Source organism: Elephas maximus, chromosome 19 (genome assembly GCF_024166365.1).
Source record: "Elephas maximus indicus isolate mEleMax1 chromosome 19, mEleMax1 primary haplotype, whole genome shotgun sequence".
Taxonomy (NCBI): domain Eukaryota; kingdom Metazoa; phylum Chordata; class Mammalia; order Proboscidea; family Elephantidae; genus Elephas; species Elephas maximus.
Window position 1 is genome coordinate 55,083,074 of NC_064837.1, and position 10,761 is coordinate 55,093,834.

At 55.7% G+C, this 10,761-nt stretch overlaps 1 protein-coding gene across 2 annotated transcripts; it reads right to left on the reverse strand.

Annotated features, from left to right (window-relative positions):
• Positions 1 to 525: 525 nt before the first annotated feature.
• On the reverse strand, positions 526 to 4,547 carry CD79B (CD79b molecule). Of its 2 annotated transcripts, none has more exons than XM_049861232.1 (6): positions 4,385 to 4,547; positions 3,748 to 3,798; positions 2,065 to 2,367; positions 1,641 to 1,759; positions 1,232 to 1,273; positions 526 to 1,113 (listed from the first exon to the last, which is right to left on the reverse strand). In XM_049861232.1, exons 1-6 carry the CDS (start codon positions 4,449 to 4,451, stop codon positions 1,015 to 1,017), a joined length of 681 nt encoding a protein of 226 aa, XP_049717189.1. In that variant the 5' UTR covers positions 4,452 to 4,547; the 3' UTR covers positions 526 to 1,014. The 2 variants fall into 2 exon arrangements, with proteins under 2 accessions (XP_049717189.1, XP_049717188.1); XM_049861231.1 differs by having other exon boundaries at positions 3,748 to 3,801; positions 4,385 to 4,546.
• Between the last annotated feature and the right edge of the window lie 6,214 nt (positions 4,548 to 10,761).

Genomic DNA, 10,761 nt, shown 5'->3' on the forward strand with positions numbered 1-10,761 from the left:
ACCCTCAGGGCGCTTCCAGTTTAATTCGAGAGCCAAGGCCAGCATGTGGGGAGTGGTGAGCACCACAGGAGGAAGAAGCTAAGCCAGGGTGACAGGGGCCGGTCTAAATAGGGCTTGGGCAGGTACTGGGGCACTTTAGGAGGGCTTCCTGTAGGCAGAGGGCCTTGAAGGACAGCAGGATTGGGATAGGCAATGGAAGGTGGGGGCGGGGAAGACCCTCCAAGCTGTAGGGAACAGGACTTGATTGATGCTTGCAGGTTAAATGGACACAGGGTGAGGGCATCCTGCTGAGCGGGTAGGCTGGTCAAATCATCCTTTCTCTAGTTGCTCTAGGCCCATCTAAGGGGACGAAACGGATGTGACCATGGGACCCAGCTAAGTCTTCAGAGAGGAGCTGTGGATGGGCCCAGAGGAGGGCCACTAGCCCTTAGCAGTCACCCTCTCCCTCATCCCTTCGGGCCCGTGGTTCTCACATTCACACACTCCCCTCCACCTCATAGCCATAAGATGTCACAACTCTGCATGTGGTTTCTCAAGACACACTGTTTATTCCATGGGAGAATGGGCTCGAGCAAGACCTAGGATCCCCTAGGTGGGAGGGGGTGGGAGACAAGGACTTAGCTCTCAGTGGCCCATCTGGGGCCGAGTTGGGGGTCATGGCCCTTGCCAGGCTCCTCAGGGAGCTGGCCTGCTCTGAGTTCATTTGCAGGTTCCAGACAAGTCTCTGCCTTCCCCATCCCAAACGTGAGGGTGGAACCCACATAGCACCCCCAGAAATCTGGCAGTCTATGCTGAGAGCATCTGCTCCAAATCACTGCCCTGTGGTCCTTCCAGTCCAGGCCCTTCCGGGACAGTTGAGGATCAGGGGTTGGAGTGGGAGGCAGCTCTGGCAGGCCAGCTTTGGAGGCTGATGGGGGGGTCCAGGGAATGGGACGGCTGGAAGCCAGACAGATCTGAGGAAGTCAACGGTGGGCCCAGGAGGCTGTGCCCAGGAGTTTGGGGAGGGCCAGCCCCTCACTCCTGGCCAGGGTGCTCACCCACTGACCACTTCACTTCTCCTGTCCGCAGAGTCACTATATCCTCGTAGGTGGCCGTCTGGTCAATGTTCAGGCCCTGGAGACATGGGATGGAGTTCAGATGTTGGTCACACACCTGACCACACCAACAGGAGATGACCACTGACCACTGAGCCACACAGAGCCTGGGTCGGTCCTTGAAACCTGCTCCTTACCTCATAGGTGTGATCTTCTTCCATTCCAGCCTTACTGTCATCCTGTCGGGGGCAGAATGGGGTGGGGGTCAGAGACTTAGCCTCCCCCAATCCTGTATGCTGCTAGGCCAGGCCCAGAGAGGGCCAGGGAGATAGATGGGCCAGGGTTGAGGGGTTAGCGGTCAGGGGTCAGGGTGAGGTGCACAAATTCGGCAAGAACAGAGATCACGCTGAGTTCACTACAAATGCAGCCTGGCATGGTGCCCATTTGTTGAAAGAATGAATGAGTGCACAGGCAGCTGAATGAATGAATGCACAATTGAGTAGGTGATAAATGGGTAGGCTCCGGGGCTGGGCAGTGACAGGGCTGGGGCGATGAGAGCCTGTGGCCTCCTCCCTGGCCCCCATGGTGCCCCAGGCCTGTGGTCACCTTGTCCAGCAGCAGGAAGATGGGCACGATGATGAAGAGGATGATGAGCAGGGTCTGGATCATGATGATACCGTCTTTCAGGGTGTTCCGTCTCTTTAACTGGGCCAAGGAGCTGAACCCTGGGGGAGGCGAGGGGCCAGGGAGGTGAGGCCAGAATGGAGGCCTAGGGGGTCTCTGCCCTTCAGGTCTGCAGTGGAGGTGAGCTGGTGCAACCCTCAGGACCTGCTTCTCAGCGTCTCTCCTGGGGGCTCTGAGGGCCATGGCCACCTCCACAGTGTGACCCCTCCCTCTGGGGGGCCCCGGGGACAGGCAGGGCAGGCTGGGCTGGGGTGTGGAGGGTGGATGATAGATAAATAGCCCATGGTGCCAGCCAGCTGCTTCTGTTCCCCTCACAGGTTGAAGGACAGGTTGGCCCATGACCCACCCATGACCCGAAGCTCGGTGCCGCAGCCCCTAACTGCGGGCTCGTTGGGGCATTCCCAATGGCAGTAGTAGATGCCGTTGTCCTCAAACTGGATGTCTCGGATGGTGAGGGTGAAGACGGAGCTGTTCTTCTGCAGAATGTGGTTCTGACCCTGGTGCAGCTCCTGGAGCTCCTGGTCCTTCTCTCGTTTCCGGAACCATCTCACAGTGCCTTTGCCATCTGTGTAGCATTTCACCTCCACCAGGGAGCCCCGTTTCCGGGCCACAAAACGTGGGTTCTGCCAGACTTTGGAGCAAGCCCTTCCTGTGGACACCAAGGCCAGGCTCAAAATCTTGCTCAGCGTCCTCCTGATTGTTGGCCCAGATCTCAGCCCCCTCCTGGGTGCACTGACTCCCAGCTCAGCCCCGTCTCTGTCCTTCCTTTTCAGATACAGGGTGTGGGGACAGGCAGGAGGCAAAGCAATGTGGGGAACTGAGCCACGTGAGAGGCCACAGGCCAAACCACCAACCCACCCCTTCCTGACACCCCCTACCTATTTAATTTTCCTTTAGAAGGGCTCTTGGACCATCCCACTCCTTTCCATTCTCCCCACAGCAGCCGGCTCTAGGCCTCACCCCCAGGGCATGGGGCGGGCCGCAGGACACCCTTCAGGCCTCACCCCAAAGCCCCAGGGAGCCACAGGACAGCCTCCAGACATCATCCCCATGGCATGGGGCCCACAAGACAGCCTCCAGGCCTCACCCCTAGGGCATGGGACCCATAGGACAGTCTTCAGGTCTCACCTTCAGAGCATGGGGCCCATAGGACAGCCTCCAGGCCTCACCCCCAGTGCATGGGGCCCACAGGACAGCCTCCAAGCCTCACCCCCAGTGCATGAGGCCCAGAGGCAGCCTCCAGGTCTCACCCTCAGAGCATGGGGCCCACAGGACAGCCTCCAGGCCTCACCCCCAGGGCATGGGGGTCCACAGGACAGCCTCTGACAGCTCTGTGCCTCCCCCTCTCCCTCGCTCTCCTCCAGAAGGCCTTACCTGGCGCCTCCTCCTGCCAGTCCCTGCTCTGAAATTCTCAGCGCCCCCCTCCTGCCAGTGGATAAAGGCCAAGCCCCTGGCCTGGCAGTCGAGGCCCTCCACAATCTACTCCCTGCCTGCCGTGCTGCCATTATCTTCCTTTCCTCTCCTGCATGGCGTGCTCCACCTTTTGTTCCATGAACCCTCTTTGTCAGCTTGGAATGTCCTTCCCACTTCTGTAACTTGCTCTAGGCTGCCCCCTCCCACCTTCTCTGAGAAGCCTCCCTCTGCCTCTGCCCTAGGGAGCCCCCTCTGGAATCCTTATGCCCCTCACATGGCAAACCCCACCTCTAAGTTTTCTGGCTCTTTTTGAGGCTGAGCCCAACTCCCCCACCAGACAAACCCAAGCCTGACTTTTTGGTCAGGGAGTTCCCTCTGGTTCCTTGCTCTGGGGTTTAGCCCCTCCATCTCTGGGACTCAGTGCTGTGTCTAATGAGGGTGACAGCTGGCCAGGGGCAGAGACAAGAGGGAGAGGGTGACCCTAAGAAGACTGGGGCTGGACGTTCTGGGTGGTGAGACCCAGGTAAGGCCAGAACAAAAGGCAGCCATGGGACAGTCCACGGGACAGTGACCAACGCTGGACACAGACATACAAGGAATGAGTGAGGTGGCCAACCTGAGGAATCCGGGTACACATCCTCTGTTTTGGCTGTGGGCACCATTTCACCTGCTGGGGAGAAAGGAGGAAGTGGGAGGGGCCAGGTAGGCTCCCCCCTCAAGTTGTTGCCCCACCCCTGCACACTCTCCACATTCCCAGACCCACTTCCTCCTTCCAGGGCAGTAGCTTCCTGATCCCTCAGCCCTCCCTGGACTGCGTACTGTGGAGATAGGAGTGGAGGCACCAGGAGACCTGCCTCCCGCTCCCTCTTCCTGTGACCAGCAGGGTGGCCTTGAGTAGGTTCTTTGACGAGAGAGGAGGGAAGCCACGGCAGAAGGGCTCTCCATCTTCCAGATGAGGATACCCTTTCTAGAACAAGCCTCTCCCCTCCCTCCGTAGTGCACACTCCAGGGACCGCTCCTCTCCTCGGCTTTCCCTTTCTCCGCAGGGCGTACACCCTGGGCCTAACTCTTCTGTGGCCATAATCCTGAACCTGAGTCGTCCTGCAGGCAGGAGACCCCTGAGCCTGGCAAGATGGCTGGTACTGCAGCCCCAGGCCCCAGGGCAGTCAGAGGGAGGCAGGAGGCAGAAAGCGGAGAGAGCACGGGGCAGATCCAGCACAGACCAGCAGACCTCATTGCATCATAGCGCGTACCTGAAAGCAGCAGCAGCAGCAGCACCAGCCAGTTGCTGGGCACGGGGGGCAGCACCAGCCCAGCCATGGTCACTGCTCTGTCCCGACCCCGGCCCCGTGACGACGTCCGAGGCTCTTGGGGGGAAACGTGTAACTGCCTGGCTGTAACCCGTTCCCTCCCTGCCTCTCTCCACCAGGCCCCTTCCTGCCATGCAAATCGGGACCCAGGGGAGGCACCCGCTCTCCAGGGGCTGGAGGAGGGCGGGCTCTCTTCTCAGCTGGGCCACTAAGGCTTGAAGGTCACCTGGCTTGGGCACCGCAACTGGAGTCCAAGGTGGGTGCCCCTAGGATGGAAACTCTGAAGGCAGCCTGTGCTTCCCCCCCAAGGCTCCCCATGCTGGTGCTGGTCATCTCCTGAGGCTCAGACCCATCCGTCCTGTAGTCTACATGCCTCTGGAAGACTTTCAAGTCCCTCATTTATTCCTGCACACAGCCCAGGGCCTGGCACTTAGCTAAATGCACATGCGCCCATGAATGAAGGCAAGGCAAGGGCAGCCCCTCCTGTCCTGGACCAGCCCACACTGTTTGGGAGGAGGAGCACTGAGGAAGGACCACTAAAGAAGGGCCATGATGGCGTGGGGGAGTGGGTAGTCACGGAGCCAGGCCAGGCAACAAGAGGGGCCCAGAGCAGAGCCTCTTGGCTACGGTGCAGGTGGCCATGTTGGGAGTTGATGGAGGGAGCCAGGGAGGTTCTTGAGCAAGAGCAGGGCGAGTGTAGCAGCCACTTGTGAGACGATTTGGTCCAGGACACCCCCCACTCCCTGCTTCCTTGTGCTGGGGGAGAGAGTTGGCTGGGGCCTGCCAAAGGGGATGGACGCCGGTGAAGACGTCTTAGAGAAAACCCACACTCAGCAATCTGGGGGTTTCTTCAGAGTCCTTAACTGCCAGGCTCCAAGATCTCTGAAGCACTGTCCACAGCTCCGGGAGGTCTTGGGCAGAAGACAGGAGGCTAGCGTGGGGGAGCCCTCACGTTCAGAAATAAAAGACCACTGGATTTATCCTGCCAGTCAGAGGGGAGGGGGAGTGGGTGGAGCCCTAGCGTTCAAGAGCTCCTCCAAGCTTGACTTTGTGCTCCTGGCCCCCAGTCAGACACAACCCTTGCCCCTTGGTGGATGCCCTTGTGCAGGGCACAGTCTACACAACCTCACGTGGCAAACCCCAGCCCCACAGCCAAGCCGGCTCTGAGTCTTATGTTCCTTGTAGCCTCTTTTCTTTTGTCCCCTCACTCTCTTTCTTCCCCTGGGCCCCCAGAGGGGAGAAAAGATGCTAATCCTCACTTATGGGTGATGAGGAAGGTGAGGGTCCTGGTCGCTGGGAGCACGCTTTCCCCTCTGAGCCTGGGCATGGGCCTCACCTGGCAGGGTGGGGTGGGCAAAGGCCAGAACCTGAACTCTCGAATGTGGGGACGGGTGGGTTAAGGTTTCATCGGGGCACAGCCCGTTCCAGGCAGGCAGTCCCAGATGTTTTTGCTTATTTCCAGAAGTTCCAGGTGAAAAAAACATTTCTCTGAAAATGTGTCAGATGTTCAGTTCACAGAACAAACAACTCAGGGATATAAACATCACCTGAGGTCAGCTCGGGACCAACAGGCCCCTGGGGCTGGAGGCAGTGAGAAAGAGGCGTGAGGCCCCCCAGGAAGGGGCAGAATTCAGGGTCTCTTTTACTTTTTCCCTTAGCAAACTCTACCCCTCCCAAGTCCCTGTGGTGGAGGCCTTGGTTAGCTTCGGACTCAGTGTCCCCACAAAATTGGGACGGTGGCTGGGGAAGGCTTGGGCACGTGTGTGTGTGAGCTTGCCTCACATGTGTGCACGCACATGCGTGTTTCCCGGCTCTGTGGCTCAGGGTCTACTCAGGAGGCTGTCCTGGGACCCAGGGTGATGGTAAGGGGGACAGAGGTGGGGTGGTTGACATCCTCCAAACACGCAGATCAACATCGCTGTGGGCAGGGATGCAGATATGTCCTTTGGATCTCATTCCCATTCATGCTGGCAGGGATCCATTTTCAGGAGGGGTGGGGGACAGTGGGGCCGTTGCCAGTAGGATTATTTATCACAGCCGGGCTGCACTGTTCCCTCCCTGGTGACAATAACAATGAGCTGGACCTGGGCTCTGACGCCCTTACCTCACCCTGAACAGGAGGCATCATAAGCCCACCCCCGTCTCTGCCCCTGGCTGCCCTGGGTTGCACACATCGACATCTGGCGGCCTTCCCCCGAAAACCTTTCCAGGAAGGCAGCACCAAAACAAGAGGTGAGGGTTAAGGGGGGAAAGGACAAGAGGCTCGGGGGCCCAGGGGAAGCAGCCCTGGGAAAGAGAAGAGGGGAAGAAGACCAGGGGACGAAGGGCTTTGACCTCTGGCCTCTCCCCAGTCTGGTCTCACTGGGCTTGCTGTGAGGGGAGGAGGCCTGCTGGCTAAGGACAGCCTCCCCAGGTTATCCAGTGGTTCTCAACTAGGGGTGGGCCTGCTCCTCCGCCTCCGGAAGCATTTGGAAATGTGTGAGGGCAACTGTGATGGTTGCAATGACCAGTGGGATCCCCTGGCATTTGTGGACCTGGGGTGCTAAAGGCCCTGTCATGTGGGGGACAGTGTTTCGCAAAACAAAGAATTTTCCTGCCCCAAAGGCCAACAGCACCCCAGTTAAGCAACATTCATTCTTAACCTCTGAGAGAACAAGTTTCCTCATTTGTGTAAAATAGAAAAAATCATGATAGTATGTCCCACTTAGGGCGGTTGTGGGAATTAACTGAAATCATGTACAGAAAGCACTTGGTGAAGTATCTGGAGGCACAGGCCACTCTCAGTAAAGTGGCAAGCAGCATTAGTAACTTCCAGGGGTTGGGAGAGGCAGGGGGTGGGGAGGTAGGGGATGGGATATGTTGAAATATTAGCCTGTGTTGTTTGTTTCTTGCCCAGTATTTTGCCTTTTTGTTGTCCACCATTCAAGTCTGGGGGAAGGATGGGCCGAGGCACCCTGGAAATCTTCCTGCCCTCAGGACCAAAGAGGGTCCTGGTGAGGTTTGAAGGAGCCCTCTACACAGGGAGGGAGGTTGGCACCCTGAGCAGAGACAGCTGCCCCTGGTGGGCGGCTGAGAAAGCCCCGCAGGGATTCTGAGCCCCCACCACCAACATGCAAAGAGAACCGCAAGGTGGCGGGGGGTGGGGGGGGGCCATGTGGACAAGGCTGAGGGACATCTCAGGGAGCCTGTAGACCAAGGCCCTGTGAATGTCCCTCCCCATGCTCCACGTGGTGCTATGTAACCTCAGGTGCCTGGATAAAGGGGTGCAGAAACCCAGAAAAAGATTGTTTACTTGTTTGGAACAATACGCCCTGGAAGTCAGAAATCAAGTTATAGAAAATAAAATGATATGTAAAATTATATTTCACCCACCGTGAGTAGCCATGCCACACTGAAGCCAACTCAGTGTGGGTGAAATATAATTTTACTTTATATAAAATACTATATAATACTCTATATAAAATATAATAATATAAACATATTTATATGTTATATGTTACATATGATAATACAATATATGATATAACAACATAAAATATAAATTTTATAATACATAAAATACTATATAATACTCTATATAAAATATAATAATACTCTATAATACTTTTGTCACAGGTTCACGTAACTCTGGGCTCTCTGGGGCCATAGGTCAGAGGCAACGCTGCAGAGGGGTACCGCACAGGGTGCCCTATAGGCACCTTGAGGTCTCTGAGAGGGGGAGGTCTCCTGGAAAGGCGGGGTTGGGGAGCAAGGGTCCCTACAACATGTTTCCTGGGTGTTGTCATGGTGCTGCCCGTTGGTGGAGAAGGCCATGACCCCCGACTCTATCTGGCCTCTTGGTTTTCAGCTAAGAGGCTTTTGGAGGGGGGCAGGAGAGGGCCAGTCTGAGCCATAGCAGGTTGTTGGGGTTCTCCTTATTTTGCCCTTCCAACCCTCCAGGAACCTCCCCATGTCTTCTCCACTTAGCTTCAATCCCCACCAGCCTCTTTTCTTCTTGTCCTCAGTCCCTGTCGACATCCACACGCACAGGCATGGAAGGGAGAAGCCCACGCATCAGAGGCACCAGGGTAGATTTATTGTAAGAACGGTACAAAAGAGCCCATCTGCTGGCCTGGCAAGAACAGGTGTGGATCTGCAGTGGAGGGGCCATGGGCAAGGGGAGATCTGGATCCTGCTCATCCACTCTTCCTCTGCAGCCTGCACAGTTCAGTGAAGAAGGTCTAGTCCAAGAGACTTCCCAAGAGATTTCTCTTGGGGCTATGCCAGTTCGGGGCCCAGGTGGAAAAGACAGTGGGGCAGGGTGCTGGGCAGGGAGGAGGCTAACCCCGATTGGATGAACCTTCTGAAGGAAGAGAAAGAATCACTGCAAGTAGAGATGGAAGGAGTTGAGGCCTCTTTCCACAGAGGGGACACAGACGGGAGATGGAGAACTGGGCTGGGACAATGCGTGTGATGAAGAAAAACAGAGGAAGGGGGAAGACTAGCCTCCATGGGGAGTGAGAGGAAGGGATGCCCAGGCAGGATGGGGAGGAGGTAAGAGAGTTGGCCTATGGACATGCACACATATAAACACACGCACATCTTGTTTTGAAGGTTTTGCTGTTTCCTGAGTTTTAATCAAACTAGTTACAAGAAACAAGAAGAAAAAGAAGAGGAACTTAAGCCAACACAGGACTCAAAGTACAAATCGTACCACATGTGTTCATACCCATATACACAGTCATGGCACAGGTTCACACATTCAGGCACACACACAGGAACAGGTCTGCACAGAGGACACACATGCACCAGCCTGTACTCATACATGGACCTTCAGACGTTATGGGGGCACAATAACACAATACACACAAATATGCACATACAAACACTCACGGCACAGGCTCACATGCACACACACAGGCACACAAACAAGTCTGAGCAGAGGACACACACACCAGCCTGTACTCACACAAGGAACTTTATACACTATAGGAGCACAATGACACACATACACACAAAAGTACCCATACACATACTCATGGCACAAGCTCACACTCACACATACAGTTACTCTTACATGAACAGGCTTGCAGAGTGGACACATACACACCAGCCTGTATTCACACAGGGATCTTCAGTCACTATAGGAACACCATGACACACATATACACAAATATACCCATACACACACATATGCAGGCTTCATGGTACACAGTGGCTTACATACACACATACTCACATATTTGAACACACACAACTGTAGGTACACACACAGACATACAAGCAGATACAGAGGCCATAAAGGTGCACACACAAGTGAATAAATCCAGCAACACCCGAGCAGATCTCTCAGTCTCTCCTTCAAGCTCAGCTGTCTGTTTTTCTGGCACTGCCATGCCCAGATCAGCTGGGCCAGCAGAAGTGCTGTCTGGCTTCCCAGGCAGCAGGAAGTGGCAAAGTTGAGCCTAAGCCAGGTGAGATTTTCCTGTAGTATGTCCCAGTGTCAAAATCTCTAACATGAGCTCAACCAGAACATTCTTAGGATCACTTTGAGGAGGGGAAAGAAAGGATGAGGAGGACGGAAGGGATGGGTATGGGGAGAAATAGAAGGAGGAGCTCTCTGCGGTTTGATGGGGCTTCAAGGAGCCCCAGTGGCACTAATGAAGGAATGAGGAAGGGAATGAGGGAACAAGAATCTCCCTACCGAGCATCAAGGTCCCTGACCCCTCCCCAGATGTGGATGCTCAGTCCAAGAAAAGCCCCCAGAGCAGCCATACAGCCGGGAGGACCCAATCTGTACCACCCATTGAAGCTTCCTAGAAAAAGACAATTGTCGAGTGGAATCCTTCCTTCTGCTTTTTCCCTAGGGGCCAGCCAGGGGAGCTGTGAGACTGGACAGGGCCCAAGAAATGGTTTCAGGGGCCATAATCCCAGTCCAATGCATCAGGATCCAGTGGCCAATCGGGTTTGTGGAGCCATTTCTGGACCAGTGACATTTATCTTTTCCGGGGAATCCCTGAGCGCACAGAGGGAAGTTGTACCCTTGGCAGCACCCTGGGGTTAAGACATCTTTGTCTGGGATGGGGTTGGGGATCCTGAGTCACTTTATAGGGAGAGGCAATAGTCCTTAAGACTCTGGAGAAAGGAGGGTAGCCAATCCCTTCATTGTAGGCCGGCTCCTCCCCAAGCTGGGGGCACAGAATCTGACGTTCTAACATCCGCCCGGGTCAAGAGGAGGGCTGCAAGGCCCATGAGGAGGTTAGAGCAACTTGAAGACAAACTCATGGTGCCAGGGACCTCAGGCCCAGCACGGAGCCCCTGAGAGCAATTCCATTTCCCAT

Bases quoted from the DNA above. Each gene is read 5' to 3' on its own strand.
- CD79B (XM_049861231.1), bottom strand. From the start codon at position 4,451: ATGGCTGGGCTGGTGCTGCCCCCCGTGCCCAGCAACTGGCTGGTGCTG. The intron at 3,802-4,384 runs GTACGCGCTATG...CTTTCTCCCCAG, and splicing joins GCTGCTGCTGCTGCTTTCAG to CAGGTGAAATGGTGCCCACA. The intron at 2,368-3,747 runs GTTGGCCACCTC...TGGTGTCCACAG, and splicing joins TGTGTACCCGGATTCCTCAG to GAAGGGCTTGCTCCAAAGTC.